This window comes from Lipophrys pholis, assembly GCF_963383615.2.
Source record: "Lipophrys pholis genome assembly, chromosome: 1".
NCBI lineage: Eukaryota > Metazoa > Chordata > Actinopteri > Blenniiformes > Blenniidae > Lipophrys > Lipophrys pholis.
This window is the reverse complement of record NC_137635.1, coordinates 32,947,583-32,973,833: the sequence shown is the minus strand read 5'-3', so window position 1 is coordinate 32,973,833 and position 26,251 is coordinate 32,947,583. Positions and strand designations below refer to the sequence as shown.

The 26,251-nt window shown below is 42.9% G+C and overlaps 2 protein-coding genes across 2 annotated transcripts in view; one reads left to right on the top strand and one right to left on the bottom strand.

Moving 5' to 3' along the window:
• clcn2a (chloride channel, voltage-sensitive 2a) overlaps positions 1 to 26,251 on the top strand; it is a gene marked incomplete at both ends in the record, with an annotated part of 62,135 nt that overhangs the window by 9,000 nt on the left and 26,884 nt on the right. The window contains 5 exons of the mRNA XM_080464570.1: positions 13,085 to 13,253; positions 19,593 to 19,724; positions 21,506 to 21,634; positions 21,963 to 22,096; positions 22,460 to 22,540. Coding sequence (XP_080320696.1) covers positions 13,085 to 13,253; positions 19,593 to 19,724; positions 21,506 to 21,634; positions 21,963 to 22,096; positions 22,460 to 22,540 — 645 coding nt within the window. The remainder of the gene's footprint in view (positions 1 to 13,084; positions 13,254 to 19,592; positions 19,725 to 21,505; positions 21,635 to 21,962; positions 22,097 to 22,459; positions 22,541 to 26,251) is intronic.
• On the bottom strand, positions 9,804 to 12,301 carry LOC308118244 (zona pellucida sperm-binding protein 4-like; the record flags this gene model as incomplete). The annotated part of the gene is made up of 8 exons (XM_080477581.1): positions 11,974 to 12,301; positions 11,709 to 11,896; positions 11,166 to 11,269; positions 10,698 to 10,855; positions 10,440 to 10,632; positions 10,218 to 10,365; positions 10,062 to 10,137; positions 9,804 to 9,922 (listed from the first exon to the last, which is right to left on the bottom strand). The coding sequence occupies exons 1-8, from the start codon at positions 12,248 to 12,250 to the stop codon at positions 9,804 to 9,806; spliced, it is 1,263 nt and encodes a 420-aa protein (XP_080333707.1). The 5' UTR covers positions 12,251 to 12,301.

Genomic DNA, 26,251 nt, shown 5'->3' with positions numbered 1-26,251 from the left:
ATGGAATAATAGTATTGAAATTGATTAGTGTTCCCACATCATTCAGCTTATTGCATATTTTCTAATACACTTGGCCATCAAATCAGATAGACCTTTCGTTCTTTTTAATCATGTTGCAATAAAATGGACTTGTTCCCTTTTTTTTCTTTTTTTTATGATTTTTTTATCATTAGTGAACACAGAAATAATACAATCATTCTGTTGTGATTTTTTTTTTTAGCAGTATTGACTGAAACTAAAATAAAACATTTTTAAAAACTGACCAACAAAACAACACTCCACCCCACTCCCTTACATATATAATACATACATACATTCAGTAAGGTTTGAATCGTTAGCCCAGGGATCAACAGGATCCTCGTCACAGGGATCAACAGGGGATGGGGTATGGATCAAGGAGAGGGGGCTGGGGTCAGGAGAAGCCAAGGTATGAGAAAGGCCAGAGGATGAGACCAGTGTACTGGACAGATGGACGCTGTACAAGGGTGGCGCATAGGGGCAGAGAAAGAGCAGAGAGGGAAAGAGGGAAGTTTGACTAGAAGAAAAGGAGTTAATGCTAAAGCTAATCAGACATTATTAGTTGTAGATAATGAGGTTTAAGGTGTGAAGTTTAACAATAATTATGTTTTAACTGGTTCAATGTGTGATCTTTGTCTTGCTGTGAAATAAAGATTGATATTATGACACACACACACACACACACACACACACACACACAGAATCAGTTACACAGAAATCAACAGTTTGTTGTACAATCTCCACAGCTGCAGGTAGCACACAAATAGTCACGAGCACAAACATGCACATACGACACACACATACAGGAGTGGAAAATGACAAGTTTTACGGTTGAGTGTATGTTGAAATAACAGGAACAAGGCGTAGAAGCAGGAACAAAAAAGGGAAACCAGGCGCAGCTAGAAAAGTACCGAAGATGGCCTCGGACAAGTTTGAAGATGGCGGACAAAGAGGAAGTTCTGACATTTGTGACAATTGTGTTTATCCTGTCTACTGAACCACAGTGGGGGCTGGGTCACCTTACCCTTGAGACGGAGGGCTGGAGACCCAGTGTAAGTCAGGTTAATTCGGATATTGACAATTTTGGTGCCCGAACAGGGACCTGGATTAGTAAATCAGGTCCGAGACAACGAGCCCTGGAGAGTTGACCCACCCTCAACGGTGAGAGAGGACGCTTACCTCCTGCACCTCGAGGGCGAAGTGACCCACTTAGAGAAGCCAGTCACCAACGTGGGATTGGTGTGACCCGGCGAAACGTCCCGGGTCACCTCCGAGGGATCCGATCCCCAGAAGCAGCGTCTCAGTGGGCTTACCACCCACTGAGTGAGGAGCAGAGTGACCAGAAAAGGAACTGGGGTTGCTGAGTGAGCAAGTCAGTCTAGTGAAAAGACTGCAAAACACAGGACTTGTTAGTCAGTCTGGAGAAAGACTGCAAACAGGTTTCAGTGAAACAGTCCACAGAGGAGGACTGTAGACACAGTGGTTTTGGAGAGAACTGAGTGAAGAACCCCGGACAGGGAGGGTGTGCGCTGGACACGGCCCTGGGAGGCCGACATTACTGCAGCCAAGCAGCCGAGCAAAGGTTTGTATTCATCCCTGTTCAATGCGCAGTGAGAGGATTGGAAAAACAGACTCAACTTAACAAGGATCAAGTGAAGACAATTAAGAGTCATTGTCGCTCTTGCCCTCCAAATGGAAATGACAACTATGAAAGCAGAAGGAGAGGTTGAAGTGGGCTCAGATGGCAGAAGAGGAACGTGCCCCTACTGTTATTATCCCCCAAGTTGCTGCAGAGTCGAGAGAGCTCTCCTGCGAGTAATCAGTCAGTGGTACATGTCCCCTATGCCCTCGTCCTCTGGGGCGACGGGGTGGGCAAAATGAACGAAGCAGTATGGCACTATGTGAGCGATCACAGTGTAATTGACTCACAGCAACTCAAAATCGAAATGGAACAAGAAGTGAATAAACATGGTGCACTACTGTGGGATGAGAGAGAAAGATGGCCGATCTGTGGTTGTGGTAAGGAGTCCCACTACAGTCAGTACAAAGGATTCATTCAAAAAAAATGTGGCAGTATTTGATCCAGATGATGGAAAACTGGCCGAGTGTTTGGCCAGCCATCATTGTGAGTCACTCTCGCAAATACAACCCAGTGGTACAAACATTAGCCACACTCATGGGAGTGTGGAGAGTGCTGGTGCAGGAGGAAGGCACCATAGCAGCATGGCAGTATGCAGACCACCAAACTCTGATACTTGGGCTGAAGCACGAGGCTGAATGCTTGCTCCGGAGAAATACAGGAAAATTGTCAACCTCCGAATTAACCTGACTTACATCAGGTCTCCAGCCCTCCGTCTCAAAGGGTAAGGTGACCAGGCCCCCGCTGTGTTTCAGTAGACAGGAGAAACACAACGAACTGTTTGGGCTGGGTGGCGATGGAGCTTCGCTCCGACTCATCCTTCAGTCGACATTGCCAGTTCAGCGCAGCAGCCTAAGGCCAAAGCTGTATAACGGTGACCACCTCTGTTAACGACCGCGCCCCTCTTTGTTGACGTGCACTTGGTTCTGTCGGAGTTGGGTTTTAGGGTCCAGGCGTAGGACACGAGGGCATTGTTTAAAAACTTGTAGCAACTAAGCTGAAATAACCCGTAAAAGACTTGATATGATGTGTCAGTATCACTGAATAGCACACTTAATCATTCATATTTAAAATCAGGGTGAAAAACGGGAATGTCCACAAATAGATAAGGTATATTCAAATAAGACAAATCAATAATACAGCTTAAAAATCGTAAGGCCAAATGCTGAGAATCAGCAACCAGAGGAGGGGTAGAAGCGTTGTTCAGGTACTTAGGCCTACCCAATAGCGGGACCCCGGCCGAGGTCCGGACTGTCTCAAGCTGAGGAGTTCAGTGTATTGAGGGTTGGTTGTTAATCCTATAAAGAAGGTTCACTGTCTAGATTCCGCCGGGTTGATGATGCAAACTTCTTGCTCGGATCTTCTATTTTAAGTAAATTTAAACAGTCAGAAAAAAACTTCAGTTCTACTCTAAACTGAGACTACTATCTGAGTAGCTAAGTTGGGCAAAATGAGAACCTCCTGGGCAAAAACTATTTGCAGTTACTTTTTATACCTTACTGATCTGATACATATTCATACTTGACCCCCTTCAATTGGTTCCTTTATATCTGCAGTGTCGGCCTCTTACAATCATTGGTACAGTCATTTAATGCATTCATCACATCATTATTCATAGATTCTTAAAACAACATCATTGATTCATTTTCGCTGCAGTAAATGTCAGAACTTCGTCTTTGTCCGCCATCTTCAAACTTGTCGGAGGCCATCTTTGGTACTTTTCCAGCTGCGCCTGGTTTTTCTTTTTGGTTTCTCCTTCTATGCCTTGTTCCTGTTATTTTAACATACACTCAACCGTAAAACTTGTTTGTGTAATTTTCCATTCCTGTACGTGTGTGTCGTATGTGCATGTTCGTGCTCGTGACTATTTGTGTGCTACCTGCAGCTGTGGAGATTGTACAAGAAACTGTTGATTTCTGTGTGTGTGTGTGTGTGTGTGTGTGTGTGTGTGTGTGTGTGTGTGTGTGTGTGTGTGTGTGTGTGTGTGTGTGTGTGTGTGTGTGTGTGTGTGTGTGTGTGTGTGTGTGTGTGTGTGTCATAATATCATTCTTTATTTCACAGCAAGACAAATATCACACCTTAAACCTCATAATCTACAACCAATAATGTCTGATTAGCTTTAGCATTAACTCCTTTTCTTCTAGTCAAACTTCTCTCTTTCCCTCTCTGCTCTTTCTCTGCCCCTATGCTCCACCCTTGTACTGCATCCATCTGTCCAGTACACTGGTCTCACCCTCTGGCCTTTCTCTTACCTTGGCTTCTCCTGTTCCCAGCTCCCTCTCCATACCCCATCCCCTGTTGATCCCTGTGACGAGGATCCTGCTGATCCCTGTAACAAGGATCCTGTTGATCCCTGTTGATCCCCGTAATGAGGATCCTGTTGAACCCTGTGACGAGGATCCTGTTGATCCTTGTTGATCCCTGTGACGGGGATCCCGTTGATCCCCGTTGATCAACGTAATGAGGATCCTGTTGATCCCTGTGACGAGGATCCTGTTGATCCTTGTTGATCCCTGTGACGGGGATCCTGTTGATCCCTGTGACGAGGATCCTGTTGATCTCTTGGCTGACGATTCAAACCTTACTGACAATACAGACAGACAGACCAACAATGTAGTAGAGTGTTTTTTTTCTGCTTGTATTTTGCTTTCTAATAGAAGAATAAAAAACCTTTCATCAATATCAAGGTGAACTGTGTTGCATCAATAGATCCTCCTTATACAACCCCCCCGACCCCCCGACCCCCAACGTCATTTGTTTTGAATTTGATGGACAAAATATTCTAAAGCCCTTCAACATAATGCAGTCCAACTGAAAGATCAACCTTATGGTAATCTTTTTTTTCTCTCGTGAGGCGTCATACTGTATGTAGAACAGCTAACTGGAAGAGAATGGTTGTTTTATATCCAATCCACTGAATGCACCATTTCTGACAATTTAAGGTATTTCATGAAGTTGATGCAATAATGCAGTAACTCCTGTAATGTCATTCAACTGCACTAGACGGCTCTAAATAAGGAATATATTTTTAAAAAACCGTAGGAACAGTGCTTTTGTCTAAATTTTTGTTCTCATATTGTCACTTGAGGCCACAACAGGCAGTTGTACTCACCCCAAAACTCAAAGCTCTGACAGATACATTCAGCGACAAGCTGGTGAACACAATGCAGCCTTCAGCAGCCAAAAAAACAACAACAAACACAGGCTGGAGCAAAAACTATTACACCTCAAGCAAATCACACAATGGATCCACCATGAGAAACACTGCTCATACAAAGGGGACGTTATCAAACAGGTGACATACAAAGTTAAAACACGCTCTATCTATCTATCTATCTATCTATCTATCTATCTATCTATCTATCTATGTGTGGGTCAGTCTGATGACTGATTAGGGTCAGCTGAAGTTAATGGCTGGTTGATGATTGATAATCTGTGTGTTTGCTCATTTTAAAAGAAAAATACTTAAATAATTCAAAGATGGAGCAGCAATGAAACAACTGAGATAATCTCCTGAAATAGAACACACAGACAAGAGCAGACAGCTCTTATGAAGCTGTGTGATTGTTCATTTAATGCGGCTGAAGCATCACAGCCACTGTCAATGCAGGATCATATTATTGTTCCCGACAGTGAGACAATATTCCTGCTGCTGTCAGGAGGACTGAGTTCATTCAGAAATGATGCGCAGACAGTTTCAAGTGGTAAAATTAACTGATCAGCCAATGCCAACGTGCAGCTCAAAACAAAAATAATATCTAACGAGTCTCCGGACACATTAAGAACAGTCTTAGTATTTTCCTAACAGTCATCAATCAATAGTATTTAACTGCCACACGTTGAGACTTCTCAGTAACCTGCTACTTTCTAAAGTGTTTTCCACAACACTGCCTGGAGCTGCAAAGCCTGTCTGAAACTGTCTCAGACTGCTTCTCCGTAACTGTTTATTTATATCGACGACGTCCAAAAAAGATTGGCCGCTCTTTCATTGTAAGCCACGCTGCATACTCAATCCTCAATTCTGATTCAAATCAAAGTGATTTTTTTCAGGGTTTTTTTTACATCAATGTACTTTTGTTCCGATGAGGAGTTGAACTGGGTTGGAGTTGTACGGTGACGGAGGTTAAACCCACTGATGTAGATACAGGAGTTGGTCATGTGGGAAGAGAACTGGTTACAGATAACAGCTCATTTAACCCACAGGATCCCACCTGTTGCTCTCCCAGGGGGCCGTGCTCCAGATGGCCGGTGATTGCTTTCACAGAAGCCAGGGCAAAAAAAAAAAAAAAACACCAACAGGCCCCGTTTATAGTCCTGGTGGGAGTACGTCTGATACTGGTGGCGTGTTTGTGTTGGGAAAGTAGAAATTTCTCTGAATACATTTTCATCTCCCAGAATAACATGTCTGACACATTTCCCGATGTAGCTGTCGAGATATATTGGTAATTCTATATCTGAAAATTATGCTTTTTCTCTGTTTCTGCAACACCTCCTTTTTCCTTGCATTTGCTCCTTAAATTACAGGTCTTAATCGAGTTGTTCGGTACATGTATGAGCAAATACTTCATTCCTGTGGTGACTTACCAGTGCAGAACTCCTGCCACTGATAACTGAGAGCGTCTTTGTCAGCTTGGCGATGATTCACAATGTGCTTCCTTTATTATAAAATCTTCCTGAAGGGCAGAAATTATTGGCTGATTCAACAGGTGGAAATACTGCAGCTGTGCAAAATGTTCCAAAATTTAAAAAAATATATATATATATTATGTAATTTATTGCATTTTTAGCCTCCCTGCTGATTGATGGATTGCTTTGCTATCAGTCCTTTCAAGGTTTGTTTGTCTTTATGTCATGAAGCCACCTCATGTTGGAATGCTTCGTTCTATCAACAGTTCTTCATATTATCCACACCAATGAACAGATCGTCAACTTTTAAGCTCTCATGAAAAACCAGACATTGTTTAGACTAATTTTAAAACAAAAAGCATGTACATTTATTTCAATGGAGAGTCTAAATCGAATCTGTTTTGAAGCCCATACTTAGCATTAACGGATTTAAACACTGCTCGAATCCTCCAATTGAATGCAGAGAGCTGGGTTTAATATTGTCATGGCCAAAAATGCAAATTCTTTTTATTTTCACAGACACTTTGTCTTTTCTTTGGTGGCATTATTGCCACTATGAGGTGTGTGGAAATCAATGCGTACAAGCAATCCTGCCACAAAAATGTTGAGTATTCTCTCCATCAGGTTGGTTCATCAAAGATAAAACAACTAGAATGTAAACACTCTGTCTTCAGAAACTAAAATGTTTTCCAAAATATTACAAAAATCTAATTTTAAGCTTCATTGTCAGTTTGCCCTTCAGCTCTGTATTTTGGACTCGAGTTTTCTTCTTAATACAAAATGTGCACACTTTCTATATATTTAGTGCCTTAAGACTAAAGCGTAATTAATTATAAAACTGTTCTTCTCACTTGAATGGTGTTCACACAAATCCTGAAGATGGCATATATGCAAATCATTGGTTCATGTTCATTCATTTAGTTAAATGCACCTGCAAAATATTTTTCCTCCTCTGCCTCAAACTTTTCAACACCTTCATTTTCCAAAAAATGGGTTCCTGCCAAACCTCTGTTTGTCAGAAACAATCAATCAGAATTAAGTATAGAATTATCTAATTATGTTTTTCAGAGGACGCACGATGTTGATTTTACAACATTACTGCAGCTTGTAACTGTAGTTTTTGGTTTGTGGATACATATGTATGTTGTTTTTTACAAGTCTCGCCAAGCCAATCAATTCATTTCCAATGTGAATAATTCTATGTTATGATTGATATTGTGGTCAGAATAAAGGAAAAGGAAAGCAAAACACAAACAGAATGGCAGAAAGACTGGAAAATAGCTAAAAATGTTTTAAAATATGTACCACTCTAAATTGTAGATATATAAATGCGATAGAATCCAAAGAAAAACTGATAACTGGACGACCAGAGATCTCCAGCCCAAACTAAAACAACAAATTAAAATATGAAAAACCACAGCAACCTAGGCATCTGAGGAGGGGAGACCAATGTCTAGGAGAGGGGAGACAAAAACATAGAAATGTTAATCAGCAGAACAAACAAAGAAGCTTGCCCACAACGGTGTGTAGCAGAAGGCGGAAGAGAGTCTCCGCCCTGCTCATCTGCCTTTTATCACCTGCTCCTACCTGAGAGCTGATCTCACTCAGGTGTGCAGCCGGCAGAGGGAGGAGGGAGAGAAACTGAGCCACACGTAACAATATATCACCATGCGAATATCATACATTTTATTTGAAGATAATTTGTTTTTCCCCTTTCATGACGAGAGTGGAGGATCAACAACCCCCCTCAGGGTTACACACACCCCCCTGCAGTAAAGCATTGCAGTGCCCACACAGCTCTTTACATGTATCTATACTGTAGCTACTCACTTATGCACACAACGCAGCTGTTCCAATTAAATGCTTCTACTCATGTAAACAGCAAACATCAGAGTCCACGTGACTGCAGCGTTTGATCAAATTATCATGCATGTTTCAAAAAGGGCTAGTTTCACTCAAACACTGGGTTTTTTTTCCCCCACAAGTCATTTTGCTTCAGTCTTTTCTCATGTTTGGCATGCCGAGCACATGCACGCCGTTTGTTCAGCGTCCACCAGTTAAATTGACAGCATCCTCAACCAGTGGCAGAACCTGTTTACATTTTCACTCCACTGATATGTTTATGTACATCCACACAGCAGCTGCTGTTAGTGCCTGTCATCTTGCGCCGACCGGTTGAGTCCTGGGAGAATTTCGCCACGTGGCTCATAGATGGGACGTTTGCTGCTGTCTGAAGATGATGCATAGCTGCGTCTTGCTTTAATGCTTCCCAGCAGGTTGAGGTTAAAGTGGAGAGAGATGAGCATCTCTGACAGCACGGCCCTCTCTCTTTTCTCGTCAGTCACACTGAACCTATGCGGCTGCTCGGCTCTCCCGCTGCACCTCCTGCTCATGCGAGCAGAAAGAGCGAGTCTGGTGGAGTCGTGATGCCCATCTCAATGAGAGGGGGTGGAGGAGTTGGAGTGGGACAGAAAAAAAAAAAAAAAAGGGGGGGGTTGTGCACAGAGCAGTGGAGGAGAGATGCAAGTTATAGCATACATAGAAAATCTAGAGGGACCGTTATCAAAAAATAAAGAGTGAGATGGGGAGAGCAGGAAGGAGACGGGCTGCGAGTCTGGAGGAGTCGTGATGCTCATCTTAATGTGGCTCGGGCCCGCTGGAGAGACGCAAGGGTTTGGAGGGAGGAAATAATTTTTGAATCATGCCTATGCCAGGCCAGTTGTACTGGGAAACTGTTGCTGCTCCAGCATAACATACCTACAAATGAGCCCGATATCAGACATGCCTGCTCTTCACTGATACAATTCCTTTGAATCTCAAGAACTACATCCTAAAATGTCAGTTTGTCTTTAATGAGGCTCAGTTTTAACCCTCAGGAGGCTGAGCATTCTTATGCACTCTTTGTATGGCATTGCCAAAACTGTATACAGCATTTTAATATGGGTTTAATGTTGAGTTATTCAAATACAAGCCTCCTCAACTCCTGCCGATAATCCCAAGTATAGCCAAATTCTCTCCATTTGACAGCTTTCACAAGTTTCTGCGCATCACTTAAAGGGCCAGTTTAAAGAAAGTCTGCTGGGATTTTAAACAGACTAATAGTTTAGAATACACAAAATGTTCACCCCCATGTCTGTATTCCTTAAATACAGGCTCAGAATGGAGACAAGATGCAGGTTCAGTTTGCATAACAAACCTTTGACATTGCATGAGAGTGAGTTTTCTCTAGTGAGAGGACAGCATGTGCATGCATTGTACAGATTTATTCTAAATGTCCCAGCTCAATTGTGCATCAGTGACCAGGAACTAGACAGATGTGGTTTTGGTTAAGAGATTTCAGGGAGGACATGCACATTCCCACAGACTGTCAAAGTACCTAGTTGTAATGCAACCTTGTGATTTCTCAGCACAATCCAGGCAGAAGGAATCAAATTACTGGCTCAACAAGAGTCACCTTCAAACAGCATGAGCTTTAGCAAGCTTTTTATTAAAACAAAGTGATGGCCAGACATGGAGCACGTCATCTCGCCACTTTGGTGTTTGGAGCAGGCGTGTCCAGTTCGTCAGTCAGGATCACTTCGCCGCTAGAGACCAGAGCGTGCTGGCTGGAAGAATCAGTCTTCACTGTAGCAGCTCTCCCTGGGAGGAGGAAAGATGCCATTAGTAAAAGTCATTGAAGGCACAAATCTTTCAGTGGCCAGGTTAGTTACCTTTAACAGAAACCCTACCGTCAATTGAATAACCACACAAATGTCAGATATTTAGTGTAAACACTCACGTTGTCTGAAACATTGTTGCTCACAAGAGTTGGTGTTGCTTGGGTAGCACAGAGCTGTATTACAGTGGATAAACACCTGGAGGAGAAAAAAATATATATAAAGTCAGTTCAGTTTCTCTCCCCCCCAACAACAGTTGTGTATAAATGCTGTTGTACCGTGTCCTTCCGAGGTGTAAATGAGTCCTTGTCCACAAAGGTAAACATCTTCATGATGAAACGTTTGTGATGTTTGGGGAACTGAAGCCCAGAGGAGCCATCCAAATATAGCAAAGTAGTCAGGTATCTGTCATCATGGTAGGGACACCTGTTGCAAAGACACACTTGGCACAAAGCCCAAAAGAAACTGAAGCGTGCAGTTATTCAGTTTATTTCACATACCCATCAACCAGAAGGTCCCACTGTGGCAGGCTGTCAGGATCCGGAGCAGAAGTGGCCCAGCAGTGCTCCAGGTTCAGAACGAGGTTTGGGTCAGACCTCTCCAGGAGACGGACCTCCACATAGACCGGCTCCCTCAGGACTTTAGTGAGCGGGTAGTCCGACGGCATGTAGAAGGAGGCGAACGCTACCTCTTCTGCAATGAGAGCGGTTCAGTCACGGTTGGGTATCGACTTTCTCCAAGGCGTTTGTGGTACCCACCCTCCACACAGCCTTTCAGGCGACACTGTCCACTGCCCAGGCGGAGCTCCACTCTGAGCGGTCCTGCAGCAGCAACCGGCAGCGGGGGAGGGACGTCATTCACCTGCATGACAAGAGCCTCCACAGCTGTGCCCGAGTACCTACACTGAAACAATAACCTGCAGACAAAGCCAAAGACTTAAGACGTCCATCCCATTAGTCACTACATGTGAAGGTTTGGATTTTTGCATTGAACTCACACCACCCGTTTTAAAGCTCCTGTAGAAGTATTAAGACCAGTTTGTTGCATGTTTTGCCAGCAGCAGATCAGTGAATTGCAGAATACATTTTGCTTCAAGCAACACATCAGAGACAAGAAGTGGGCCTCGAGTGCAGGTCAAGCGTTTGGGTGTCACTTGACGTGGGAATTCTGTGCTCGAGTACAGAAGAGCCCAGTGGGTCAGATAAAGTGAATTTACATGAACTCACTCAAAATGGCTATCCCTGGTAATGGATCCTCTTGGTCCAATACCCACTTCATAAGACGACGACATGTGGTTTTCATACACCACATAACCAGCTTCCTCTTCCTCCTGCAGAAAATCAGGATTGAGGTTTAACCATTGCAGTTTTGAAGCAATTGTTTTCAGGTCAAGCAACATTTTCTAAAAATACTGTACACTTTGAATGGCCAAGAAAAATAGGCTAAAAAAAGACTTTTCCTATAAATGTGAATAGTCTAGAATATAAGTCATTCACAAACAAAAAGAGCCAAGTACCATAATTATATTCCTCTTGTAAGTCCAAACAAACTCTAATTCAGTATTTTCACAACTTTTCTGAAAGTCAGTGAGCTGCTATATTTAAGTTCCACTTTAACATCTATATTAGTTTGCACTTTACACAGCTCAAATAAGCAGCTCTCTTCACAACCTGGAAAACAGGAGTTTGTGCTGAAAAGTGCATCATGTTGTGGGGATGTTGAACTTTGATCATGGATAAAATCCAAGTATTCTTTTAAACACCACCTACCTTAAGCATAGTGCCACATGCAGTCACAGGGAACTGAAAGATGACGAATTCAGAGTTGGCATCGGCCGGAGAGCAAAAATCATCAGTCGTCTCCAGCAGGCTGATGGAATTCACATCAATGGGTGGGAGAGTGGTTTCCCGAGCCACAACCACCACAAACTGGCCATCTCTGGTACACTGCACAGTCACTGCACGAAGAAGAAAGATTACTCCCGTTCACACCGTGGGAAGTTCTCCGTCCTTGAAACGCGAGGAGCACACGTACCTGCTTTTCCATAGTAGCACTGTCGCCCATCAAAGCAGCAGTTTATGTCTTCACACGACTCGGCCGCCAGATCTGCACTCCCGCAGCGGATCTTCTCACCCTCCTTCACCTGACATTTATCGAAAGGAGCCGCAGGTGGAGGAAGATTCGAGAGTTGCTGAGGCCACTGAAAAGGAGGCTGGTGTGGCAGAGGGTGAGGCATGTGATGCTGGGCGGCAGCGGCGCCAACCAAAACAGCAACTGCCACAACACCAAACAGACACTTGAGGAGCTCCATTATGGTGTTAGTAACTACACATGGGCCCGAGCTACAACAATAGCCCTCCCTGCGTTGAGGCTGTTTTTATACGTGATTGATTGTGAGCGGTTTGCTGTGAGCTCCGCCTCTCATTGTTAGGAGTCAATTGTGTGACAGCCCCGCAGAGCTAATCAGCTGGGAGCTGACAGGTGGAGCTTATTGTCTGCTCATCTGTCTGAAAAGAAGTCATTACTCGACTGTTGAGTCAAGCTGAGTGGATTTTTTTTTCTTCTTCTTCTTCCTAAAATAAACTCAAGACAGGCAGCAGCATTATGTAGCAGGAAGTGAATTTTCCCACACCTGGCTGTGTTTACTCTGAGTTTAAACATCAATCATTCACTCAAGTTTAATGTACCAGTCATTTTATGTAATACCTTGATTTAAGTGTGAATTCTGTTGTGTCACTCTGACGTTTTATTTTTCTCTTCTAATAATAAATTGGTTTTATATAGCGCTTTTCTGGACACCCAAAAACGCTTTACATTACATTATTCATTCACTCCGTACTCGATAGTAGTAAACTACTACGTATGCAGCCAAAGCTGCCCTGGGGCAGACTGACAGAAGCGAGGCTGCCAAACTGCGCCATCGGCCCCTCTGACCACCACCAACCACTCACTCTCGCACTGCATACACACAGGCAGTTTGGGGGTTCAGTGTCTTGCCCAAGGATACTTGGGCATGTATACACATGATGGCAATCAAACCTGCAACCTTCTGATTGGGAGATGACCGCTCTACCAAACCGAGCCTTCTGTCTCTCTTTATGCTCTAATAACACACTTTTTCTTTTTTTTCTTTTTTGATCTATAGATGTATGGGCGGTACACCCAGGAGCTGGGGGTGTACGCCAAGGAGGAGGCGGCGCGCCTTCGGGATGCAGGGGTACGGGACGGTGGTGGACTGCGGAGGACCACCAGTGTTCGTAGTCGTGCCAGTGACCTTCTGGAATATGAGAAAGACCCCTGTGCAAAGTGCCAGTGTAAGTAGTCGTCTATCGTATGCACTGGCTTCTTCTCTGTAATTTCTACTCGTCTGAGCAGTTATTTCTACTGATGTCAAAAGGATTTGCATGATTGTGACTCTCGACTCTGAGAGTTTGCAGCCCTCCTTTACTTCGATTCCTATTCTTATTCATTTGATATGATTCATAATCAAATCCACCTGCTGACTTGAGGAGAAGCAACGATACTTGGATCGGTGACAAGGACACCCTTCGCTCTCCCCTTTTAGCCGCTCTGAGAGGCAACGATTCAGTCAGTTAGTGGCCGCGGTGCTCCAGTGAACTTCCTGCCTTGAAGTGATGAATTTGAAAAGTACAGATTTCACTTGGAGATTTCACTTGGATTTTCACTTGGTCTCCAACTACGAGGTCTGGAGTATGCATAGTTGTACAGTATGGTAACCCCACAAACAACCTGTTAATTTGTCTGCAGGAACACCACTAAAAATATCTCACTTTTTCCCCTGCAACTTCTAGACCCTGACCAAGCGTTTCAATTTTGAGTTGTTGGGGATTTTTCTTTTTTAATCCACAGCTTTACCTTTGAGAAGAATGAAAACCCCCTGTGCCAGAGGTTGCCCTCCAAGTGTGGAGGCAGCACAGTGCGCAAACACGTCTTCAAGGTCAGACCAAAGTGGTGTTAAAACAAAAGTGCATCCGGTGTGAGTGTCTGCGCGAGGAGCCCCGAGGCAGCCCACTTACATCAGATTGCAGCGCTCCAATAAGCATGAAAGTTGTGTGAAAACACTGACTTCTTAAAGTACAGCAGAGCGGCTACTTGACACAAGGGACCTGGAGAGGATGTGAACACGATTAAATGTGACTGATCTGAGCAATGACCTCCAGCCAACCAGGGCCGTCTCAATGTCAGACAAAGACAGCTCCCTCTACCGGCTGCCGGAAGCCAATACTGTGTTTCTTTGTGTGCATACAGCTTGTGTGTACGTGGACATGTTTGCTTTTGTACGTGTATTTTCGTGTGTGTGTGTGTGTGTGTGTGTGTGTGTGTGTGTGTGTGTGTGTGTGTGTGTGTGTGTGTGTGTGTGTGTGTGTGTGCAGAACTCTGATCTTAGCTGTCAGATTATTTTACGTCTAGTCTTCCCAGATGACTGCGGATAAGGGAGTGGCACCAGAGGAGCTCCACTTCAGACTGATGTACTCGACAATAACGGAGTGACAAGATAGCATGTGTGTGTGTGTGCGTGTGCGTGTGTGTGTGTGTGTGTGTGTGTGTTCGTGTTCTCAACGACCAGGATGTTGTTTTTGGATAGACACGGTGCATTTGTCATTTTTCAAAGCTGTCAGCGGCCTAAATGAAATCCTCTTCACCTGCATCATATCGATTTGACGGATAAATCCCAGAGATGGATATCATACCGCTTGATTGAATAAAATCCAAGTTAACTGGCTGCTGGGTGACAAAATATGTTGATATGTGAGTTAGTGAGTGGTTTGGAGTCAATGATTTTATTGCTTTATCATCTTGTGCCAAGAGTTAATAATCTGGTAAATGCCTGGGGGGAAAAAAAGAAAAAAGATTCCTTATAGAGGCTTTCTTCTTGGCTGTGTGTTTCAGTGTTGGCTGCAAAAAAACAGAGTAGAATCTGCTTTTACTATCTTTTCATTTAAAGTTTAAGTTGCAGTTGGAAGGTGAGTTTTAGCTGTCGGTGAAATTGATTTCAGTCGCGCGGCTTATGCAGCAGACCACATTGTGCAGCTGTTTGGTAAATCCTGGTGAGAAATAATGAATCGAATATCAATCGGAGTACATTATGTATGCGGTACCAGCAGAGTGGTGGGCTCTAGACATGAGGGGAACAAGCTTGTAACCACACGTTTTCTGGTTCAAATCCCTCTGCGGACGGGTCACTGCTGTGTTAGCATGCTGCTCATGATGCACTCTGCAAAGTCACTCACACATTCAGTATCACTGCTGTGCTTTTTAGATATTTTATCACTTTGTTTCAGTGAACAAAGATCAATGCAGAAGGTATAATTATTACAAATATGCATAAGTACTTAATAATCTCAAAGGTGCTCAAACGACTGAAGTTTGACTTCTTTTTACAAAAAAACACTTAGAAATGTGATGTTACAAACTGCTTTCTGTTAAGGAATATGTTTATACTTTGCAGAACTGAAGTTAACCATATGACTTTTTCTCTACAGCAGTCCCAGTTTATCATGTAGTTCCTTAAGAAAATGAATCGCCTACGACTGTTTTGAAATTAGTGTCAAAAGATCTCCCTGTATTGTGCATTACCAGCAAAGTCAAACTCAAACTCTGGTGTTTAACTTGCAGCATTTTAGGACGTCAGCAGTTTCAACACATCCGCCGCACACATAGACATTACTCGCAACACCAAGCTGGAAATCCTTGTGGGTAAATGTTTAGAGGGGACTGCTGAGGGTGTTGCTTTTACATGTGTGTACACAAGTGAGCCTGTGTGGCTGCTTTCCAGGATCTGTTTCTGCCTCTTTGCCCTTGTGACTAGTGATCTGATTAAAGTGCAATAGATCACACCATAGGTGAAAGCTACACTATATCAGTCCGGGCCGGCTCGCTGGCTGTAATGGAAGCCATTTAAAACAATCACTCTCAGATCAGCAGCCAGCCAGAGTGATGATTTGTGTGCTCACTGTCTGCCGTGTGTGCTCGTAGATCAGGAGGTGTTTGTATTTTTAGACTCATCTGTTGAGAGACTCTCGGGCTGGCCAGGCACAGCCGTTGTCTTAGGTAATGCAAACAGAGAGAGAGAGAGAGAGAGAGATAGAGAGAGAGAGCCTTCAGATTTTTAGTGGGAGTGGGAGTTTTAGTGTTTTCCTCTCCTGCATCTGTGTGGGAACGTCATCTCTGTGGGTGATGGACTGTGAGTGAGTGCTTCAGTTCAGATCAGTAGCTGGAGCTTTTGAAAAAGGCAGCCTACACATGCAGCTAAAGGCTCTGTTAGCGGTCATGATGGAGAGCTAAAAACACAAACTGCCTCACAGTGTTTATTTTGACTCATGGAAATTTTATAGCATGATGTTACTCAGATCTCCGCGTACAGTACTGGCTATTCCGAGCTTGAGCCACGGTGTGTTATATCACTGATTATGTTTGCAGCAACTTCAGAGGATGTACTTATTATCAGTGTAAGATCTGTTTTGTTTTAACGCAATATTCCTGATTAAAGCTCAGTGGTGTCAGGTAATGCAATGGAGGACCAGCAGAGGTGGTGGGGGGAGGAAAAAAAAAAAAAAGCCCGGGTGTGATTTCATTACTCGGTCAGGAGAAGACATCTGTGAACGCCACTGAGCCTGCGGATGCGAGAACGAGCCAAGATGCACGTGCTAGTATGTGGCTTTGCAGGTGTCAGACGGTGTGTGTGTGTGTGTGTGTGTGTGTGTGTGTGTGTGTGTGTGTGTGTGTGTGTGTGTGTGTGTGTGTGTGTGTGTGTGTGTGTGTGTGTGTGTGTGTGTGTGTGTGTGTGTGTGTGTGTGTGTGTGTGTGTGTGGGTGTGTGGGTGTGTGTGTGTTTGTGTGTGTGTGTGCGCTAAACAAATAAACACAGAAGATGTGGGAATTTCCCCAGCTTCTCCCCATGCAGGAGGATCCACTGGTGTGTGAAGGCTAAATGAAACATTGAGAACCAACATGGTAGCCTACTATTCTCTTTGAGATCGGTCTTTAAATATTTCTCTGAGACGTGTCCAGATTTTTCTTTTGTCTTAAACGGTTGTGCACCCATGTGTGCACGCATGTGCGTCTCTGTTGGCAACTTGCTGTGCAGCAGGTGGCCTGACAGTTATGCCTTGTTTTCAGTTTTTTTTTTTTTTTTATTTCTACAGGAGATGAACAATCTCATTGTGACCGATCGCCTGCACCAGAAACACTGCAGCAGTGATACGGCACAATAAAGCAGCAGGCAAATCGAACAAGGAACGTTTTATGTACTCGTGGTACAACATAATATTGTAAAAAAAAAAAAATTGTGAAACCGTAAAAAATCTTTTCTTTCTGCATTTTGAGGACATGAGTCGTCAATCCATCAAAGTTTTTTAGTTCAATTTAAAGTGTTTTTCCAAAATAGATGAAATAAAACATATTCCGAGAAAAGCCACGTGAGCACAGGGAGAACGTGCAAATTAAACAAAGATATGCTCCCAAACATGGATTCACACCTGGGAGGTTCTGGCCGTGAGGCGCGAATGCTAACTGCTACACGACTCTGCGGCCTGACATAACATTGAATTTTAAACAAATACCAAATGAAAGAAAATAGAAATTGTTAGGAGGAAGAAGAGAATGTAGCCAAAGAAATACAACAACCTGCTGACTGTGTGCGCATCGGACTTGAAATGAAAGTGTTTTTGTTTTTGGGTGATTTGATCTATCAACACCACACGTCTAATAGCTTTTTTCCTAACACACTTAATGTTTTACAAGCAGGACAAAACCTGAGGTATCTGGACTGTCGTGATCTCAGAAAGTATGGATCTGGCAAATGTGTCAGTAGCACATTTTGAGCGTCTCTGGAGACGCTCACGTCGACGAATGCTCTGGATACTGGAGTGAATTCCAGGCTTTGGCAGCGTCCGCAGACGAGGAAAGAAACGAGTCCAGCGATGCTTCTTTTAGCTGACCCAGCTCAGAGTTATAGATTGTAATGTAATGGCAGAATTTATAACCGTGGCCTAGCTTTGTTTTGTCTCTGCATTTCAAGTGGATTGAGATAAAGTGATGCCCCCCCGCCCACATCGCATTCACCACACACTAACCTCCTTTAGCTCATTCCTGCTCTCGTGCCTGGAAAATGTATGATATCTCTGTCAGCTCTGCTCATCGAGGTTTTCATTACATGTTTTTCTTTTCAGACCAGATACTGGGAGTACATGTTTTTGTTTTTTTTCCCCTCCAATTTATTTGTTCTTGAACCTAATCCAAGGATTTGTGTCCAGCCGTGACACTGATAGAGGAATCTTAACATTCTGTCACGTTAAAAGAGTGTGCTGAATTTATTTATTTGCTTTCAAAAGATTTTAAAAATCAAATACATTAAACAGCTTGTTGGAGCTTCCACGTATTGAAAACATCCAAATCAAAAGTAACACATTACTTTTTACTCAAACTAATTATCAGTACAAGGAAGTCTCTCAGTTCATGGCTTTATTGTTTGTTCGGGATTATCGAGAAGTTCCATTAAACAACAGTACAGTGAAATAGTGACCTTAAGGTAACAGTCTATTGCTGCAAAAGTAGAGTACGCAAGACATGCCACTTTTTGACCCCCCCCCCCCCCCCCCAAAAAAAAATGTACTGGGCTCACAACTTGTATTATACATTAAACATGACGAGATAACTGGCAGTCAGACTAGAAACAGTGAGATGAGCAACGGCAGGACAGGATGCCTTTTCCAAGCATCGTTATTTAATTTTGTGAGGAGAAGTCATGAAGAACCGAATTCAAACTGAATTTATTATAAGTGCAAAGGCGGCAAATTAACATTGTGGAAAAAAGACTTGATTCCAAAACCAGTAGTGTAACAGTTCTCATAAATGTTATTGAACAATTTCAGTGCTTCTCGCCGAAGAATAGTCATCGATTTTATTACCGGTGAATCCAAACGTGCATCGGCAATATGATGTTTTTGTTTGTTTAAAAACGTTAGGAAGTGTGACTGTTAGAGGAATCTTGTTTTGTCTCATAAAGAATCATGTGTAATTTTGCAGTCTGTGTTCAAGGATGACCTGTGTCGGCACTGCTGGAACCTCCGTGCTGCTTTTGGTGTCCTTCAATGCAGACTCAAAACAATTCAGCCGTTAAGAAGGCCTTGTCTTACTTCAGAGTTAGACAAACTCCTGGACAATCATGCAAAGGTTGTACTGGGACGTTGCCTCTTCTTGCAAGAATAATGTAATAGAATTGCCTTAAACTGAGTGTGATTCCTGTGAATTCTGTCTCCCTGGGTTTTTTTTTTTTTTTTACTAGGAAATTCTCCTGGCAGTGACATTACTACTTGGACCAAGCATGTCAAAGAGCAGAGACGGGGGCTCGTTCTCCCACAATCTAACACGATTCTCTGCTTATTCATTTTCTTTATCTATTTTATGTCAATGCAAATGCTTGTGTGTGAATTGTGCTCTACATATAATCTTATTTCACTCTTCTTTGGAGATGTTATCCAACTCATTCCCACTTGAAATGCTCGTTTATCGTAAGCCACTCTGCCTCTTTGAGCCACAGGTATCTCTGCAGCCACTTTACACCTCGGAGACGACTTACTTTCAGATGATTTCAACTCTTCCTCCTCCTCTTTCTGCCCCGTTTGCCCCCAGCATGTGCGTCTCGCTGCCAGAAGTTCCTGATCTCGCGGGTGGGGGAGGACTGGATCTTCCTGATTCTGCTGGGGCTGCTCATGGCGCTGGTCAGCTGGGTCATGGACTACGCCATCGCCTACTGCCAAGAAGGTAGAAAAGAGACGGAGAGCAGGCAGAAAGACCGCTTTTTATGCTGGCTCTAAGACCGCATTAAGCATTAATCCCTGAGAAGTCGAGCTCCATAATTAACTGCTTAGAGGGATTTCCAGACCATATGAAGTAGAATAATTGTAAAACATTCATGTGAAATGACTGGCGGACTGCAGCTGTGTTACATTGATGGCGAACAGAAGCTAAATAGGTTTGGTTAATATTTAAGACGTTAATAAATAGGTTTGTAATGCATCAAGCCCCATTCTAACAGTTCATTCAATATACTTCCTGAGGGGTAGAAATCTGCTAGTAAAGGTGTTTTATAGCATTAAAAAATAACGTTTGGAGTGATTACAACTCAGAACAGTACATCGGCATTACATTTACCTTTCCCATAATTACATTAAACATGTATATATTTTCCATATATGACCATTTATACTTCTAAAGGACAAATGCCCATATATAGACATAGGGAAATCCAACTGCCACTCTTGGGAATGGAAGGTAATCAGCCCCCCAATCTGAAGGAATATTATATGCATCCATGAATAATATAGTTGTGTACAACAAACTCTACTTTGTTTAGAGTTTCTGCAGATGTGTGAGGCTAAAATGTGTGTTTTTGTTTAAGGTGTTTTTCTCAGATGTTGCAGAAACTATTCACCTTCCATATCAGGCAGGAGGGGTTTTGATTAGAATATACATAAAGCCATCTAAGACTAAAAACACATGAGTTCTATAATGTCATGTTCTATTCTAGACTGTTTGGTTCTATTCTCTTCCTGCTCTCAATGTTTCTGTTCGATTGATGTTTTAGGTTTATGTTTCCTTGTGTAAGTAATGATGGGAACGTCACTCAGTTGCTTATTTTCAATGCTTTCAGCGATAAAAACACAGTCGCATACAAACAAACCAAATTTGACCAAATAGCATAAACACACAAAAGCAAATGTGTGTGTGTCCCGCATGTGTTGTCTGGGTTATATTGACACTGTAATGAGGAACCTCTGGAGGCCCAAGGGGACTCAGAGGAACCAGAGGTGACGCAAGATAAATAGAAAAAGGGATGGAAACACGTTTTTTTTTTTTGTTTTGTTTTGCATTTTTCTATTAAATTACAAGCTCATTTATTTCTCCGGGCCCATAAAAAGCGCTCAAATAAAACAACCTCTGAGGGAAAAATTACTTTTTAGATTGAACTGCCGAAGGTTGCAGATGCCTGCTCAGTGAGTCAGGAGGCAAAAAGGCAGCAGAAAGTGGGCTTCTTAACTTTAATGAAACGCTGCTCTGCATTTCATTTCCGTAAACCTCTGGCTTCTAAGGCAAGTTTTTATATATATATTCTTTCCAAGCATCAACACATTTACACCAAAAAGAAAATAAATAATTTTCCCATGCGTGAAAATGCCTGGTTTATTGTGGGCAAGAAGCAGAAATGCTCAAAAATTAATTTGTGGCTAGCTTAGGTAAGTTTGAAGTATTTATTTCTACAGATCAAAGTAACCTCTCTTTCCTTTTTAGATTTCCCAGCGATAGAGGTAAACGATAAATGGCATAGAGGCCAACAAACTTATAAAACTGGAGAAAAATGCAGGCAGTAATTCTAGAATCTGGGAAAAGTGTAAAAAAAAATGGGGGGGGGGGGGGGGGGGGTACGAGGAATATCAACAGATAGAAGTAAAAGTAAATGGGGGAATTGGTTGCTGAGTGTTTAGCTTTCTCCTGAATAGTACTGAGATTAAGTTACTTGTGTGTGTGTGTGTGTGTATGTGCAGCACAGAAGTGGATGCATGGCGGACTGGACAGTAACATGCTTCTGCAGTACATTGCCTGGGTCACCTATCCTGTAGTGCTCATCACGTTCTCGGCAGGATTCACTCAGATCCTGGCCCCTCAGGCTGTGGGTAAGATACACACACGTAATTCATACACAAACGTATGCATACGTCTCACTAATCCATCGGCATATCGCTGTGTTTGAGTATTGTAATTGGCTCTGCGGTGGATCATAAGGTCCTCCAAGGACATGTGCTGTGTGTCTCTCAGTGGTCACATCTGCAGGAAACCCATGAAACACACCTGTAATGAGATGTGCATAGAGAAAACTATGTGAATATCAATTGGATATTCCACTCCTCAATTATTCTCCTCATCCCTTTCTCTGTAATTGCTTTCTTTCAACTCTCCTCCTCCCCACACTCCGTCATCCTTTGTTTTGTTTTTTTTCCTCAGGCTCAGGTATACCCGAGATGAAGACAATACTCAGAGGAGTGGTCTTAAAGGAATATCTGACTTTTAAGACCTTTGTGGCGAAGGTCATTGGTCTGACCTGCGCTCTTGGCAGCGGGATGCCCCTGGGAAAGGAGGTAGAGTGTGGTTTCTTTTTGTCTCCTTCATCTCTTCCTCTCACAGTGCCCCCCCCCCCTCTGGCTTTACAGATGACAAATGACAGATTGCTTGACAGTTCTTGAAGTTTCCTGTCTGGGGGATTTATTAACTTGGCTTCTTCTCGACTCATTAAAGTCAGAGCTGTGAGGATAAATTTGTGATTTACCACTAACAGCAGTTACTCGGGACTAATTAAGTGGTCTGGATGTGAATCAGGGCAGGGTTTAATTGCTTTAAGACTTTTTTTTTTTGCCCCTAAACTTACAGGCTCCCCTCAGTGTTTAAATGGACTTTAAGTTGCTTCCTGTTGACTGACATTTCTCTCCTTCCTCGTCTTCCAGGGACCCTTCGTGCATGTTGCCAGCCTGTGTGCCGCCCTCCTGAGCAAATTCATGGCAGCTCTATTCGGCGGCATTTACATGGTGAGAATGGTAAACATATTGCAAACTGGAGATGCAGATGTCCCGACAGCCTGCAGCACAAAAACCTTCCCCTTACTTCTCTGAGCAGAAACGTCACCGTTATCCCTCCATCTGTGTGTGGCAACAAAAAAAGAGACACTTTCTCAAACTGAGATGGAGAGGTAGTAGTTTAATCATGTATGTGTTGCTTTTAAAGCAAAACTCGGCTGCTGGTGGCACATTTAAAATGTTGCATCTCAATTGGGTTGGACATGAAGGAAAAAAGGGAGTTTACCATTGGTGGATTATGCTTCTTGACAATAAGTCTCTAGAAAATTCAAAAGCTCGTTAATTCCCCTTAAAAATAGTGCCCCGTGCACATTTGTGGGATGAGCAGCCCAGCAGAGTAAGTGGATTCTGCCTATTGAAAATGAAGCCAAAACTTCTCTGCCAGTGACAAACAGCTGTAAACCAAACCGGGAGCCAGTCTGTTGTTGCAGTCACCAGATCGTTCACACATGTCTGAGGCTCCCATTTGTTAAGTGAGGAAATTGAAAAACGGCCAATATGTCTTGTTTCTATAGATTTCCAACGGGAATCAAGAGGAGATTAATGTATTTATTATTAGCAGAGAGCACTTGTGATTTTGAAAAAAGAAATTTGCTTATGGGCCAATATGGCATGTCGACCAATAGAGCAGCTAAATATCTTTAATGAAGGAGTCGAATGTGTCATGTTGACATTTATAAAGCAACACGCCTTGAAATTAGCTGGGAAAGTTCATTTTTTCTAATTAGCTGTTTTCCCCACTGTTATAATGAGGTTTGTGTCAGAGTTCTGCTCAAAAGAGGCATTTTATTCTCCAACAAAAGGTTTTTTGAAAGTCTGAATAATGACAAGAAACAATTTGACTGATGTACCAGGGTTGAAGCCTACATTTCTATGTGTGTGGCCTTAAATTACACAATAAATAGTAAACAAATAGCCTTCGAAAAAGACAGCAGATCCCCTTTCTTATCTCTGAATCCAAATGCGAGCACATGCGAACACAAGGGCTTTCAAATCAAAAGCGAATGGGTAGTTTTCCCCCAAGTCTGCTCTTGATTCATAAAATTCTGCTATGGTTTTATTTAACATGTGCAAATCAAACTTTCACCACCTCAGAGCAGACGCAGCCCCAAACCCCTCGTGGTGTCGACCAAACACACTCACAGTCACACCTCGGGGCAAGTTTAGACTCTCCAATTAACCTCATGTGTCTGGACTGTGGGAGGAAATCAGAGTAACTGGAGGGGAACAACACACACGCACAGGGAGCACATGCAGACCCCAAACAGAAAGCTGCTGTCCGGGGATCTGAACCGGGGGTTTTCTCACTGTGAGGTGAGAGCCCGAACCGCTACAACACAGTGATTCTTGTCAATTCATTAATATTTACAGGAAATACAGAGGAATTAAATCGCATTACTCATCAGACCCTTGGTGCTAAAATAATCATCAATAGCAGTAATCCTAATGAGATTAGTGATGCACTAATAAAATATACAGGTATATATTCTCTAAAAATACAAAAACAATCGTAATGAGGCCTGTTCATGTACTAAACGTGGCATGAAAGAAGTGCTGGATTCCCAACATCTGTTACTGCCTTCAACCAACTCTCTCATAAAACTGCATTTTTTTTTTTTTTAAATATAGGAGAAACAAAAACATTAAATTGTTTCTTTTACCATGAGTAAAACATCTCTGCAAGAACTCAAACACTGTAAAAGTGTAAAAATCCCACATTTAAAAAAATAAATAAATAAAGGTGAGCAAAACGCTGCTCCCATGAGTCATAACTGCAGCGTCTTCCTGGTTAAGATCAAACCTGCAGAGAGCAACTTCAGTTCAAACGGCGGTCGCTCTGGGCAGCGTCCACGTGAGTGCAAACCAGCCACACCTGAGAGAGCTGGTCCGTCTCTGTGAAACCGCTCCGTCTGCACGTTGAAGAGCAACTCGCTGCCAACTGGAACCAGTTCAGTTTATGGAAGTACAAGTAGACGGAGGAGGCAGATGGCAGGGACACTGTGCTGACCTTAAAGTCTTAAAATACATGCCTGGAATTTTCCTGAGTGTACATAAAACTCCTGTATTTACTGCTGAGAGTGAAACAAGAGAATACGGAGTGTTGATTACCTCATTTAACTCCTCTAGGACATGAGGCAACAATTGCAAGTATTTTTCGTTGTTTTTTCAGATTTGGGTGCTTCTTCTTTTAGAAGTCACTTCTGGCACTTTTCCACTTTGGACAAAACAACTTGCCCATTTCTCAGACTTGCAGGGTAAAATAGTATATTTTTTAAAACATTTTATTTCACCTTTATTTGACCTGGGAGTCAGCCATCTTCTATAACGTTAGTATGCGCCCTCTTTATGTGATTTAATAAATAAATGTGATAGATTAACATCGATACAAGCGTCACATTAAAGAGCAGTGTAATAAAACACGGTAGCGATAAGCACATGAAGTCCACACACCATTAGCTGATAGTTAATGTGGTGTCTGTTCTGCTATCACAGCAGACAGTCATTTTATTTTTATTTTTTTATAGTTTTATTTTTCTGACGTCTCCCGATGAATCCGTTTATTCTTCTTCAGGAAATCTCTTAAGCTCGTCTAGATTCAATGGTCTTCTGGCATCGGTTTTCTTGAGTTTGTAATTATGCTGAAGTCGATCAATAACTATAAAACAACACGCTGCTGTTTCTCCAAACGTAAGCAACATCTCACTGAAGGAACGTCTCCAGGCTGGCGTTGGGATATTTTAGTCTTTAAGGAAACTCTTTTGCAGAAATTTTAATCTTGAAATATTTCAACTTTTACTGTTGGCAGGATCTCAAAGCCTTTCTGAAGTCTCGTAATACTGCATGTAAATTACAAAAGCAACCCTCAGTTCTGACTTAATTTTTCCAGCTTTGAACATTCATATCTTTGCAAAACCGTGATCTGCCGTGGCTCAATATGAAAAATGATAGAATAGAATAAAAAGTCTTTATTAAATTCCAGAGGGAAATTCTTTCAAAACTCTAATAATAGCGACCCTGGTTCCTCCATCCACCTTCTGCACCGCTGGAGCCAATCCCAGCTGCCTCTGGCCGAAGGCACTGAACCTGGTCATTTTTTTAAAAAACCTTATGAAATAACTGTTTTTGTGTGCAGATACAATTCATGTCTTTCAAGGAATACTAGTAGATTGAGAAATGCTATGTGAAAAAAATATATATAAGTAATTAAAGCGCACTCATCCGTGCCATCTTGTTTATGTCGCCATTAATTGTGAAGGGGCTAAAAATAGCTCCTGCACAGACGGATATTGACGAGTTCTTTGACGTTTCTTTGACTTTTCTGCCATTTCCCAGGACAGACTCTCACCTCCACTCATGTGAGACCTCGCTCCACCCCCCCCCCCCCCCCACACCCCCCCCCCCCCCCCCCACACCCCCCCCCCCCACACCCCCACCCCGAGCTTCTCTCTATTTCTGCACTGGATGCTGTGCTGTTGCTTCTCCACCAGTGAGGAGGAAGATAGACCGCAGTGCTGTGGAGGAAGTAACACGTGTTAGAGAAAGACTCAAATAGTCCCGGGGTCATCTGCGTGGCAACGAAGCATAATCAGTCTGGGAAAATGTTAATTCAGTCCGCTGTGGACACAAGACTCTGTTTGCAGATGCTGGTCCGCTGCTTGTGTG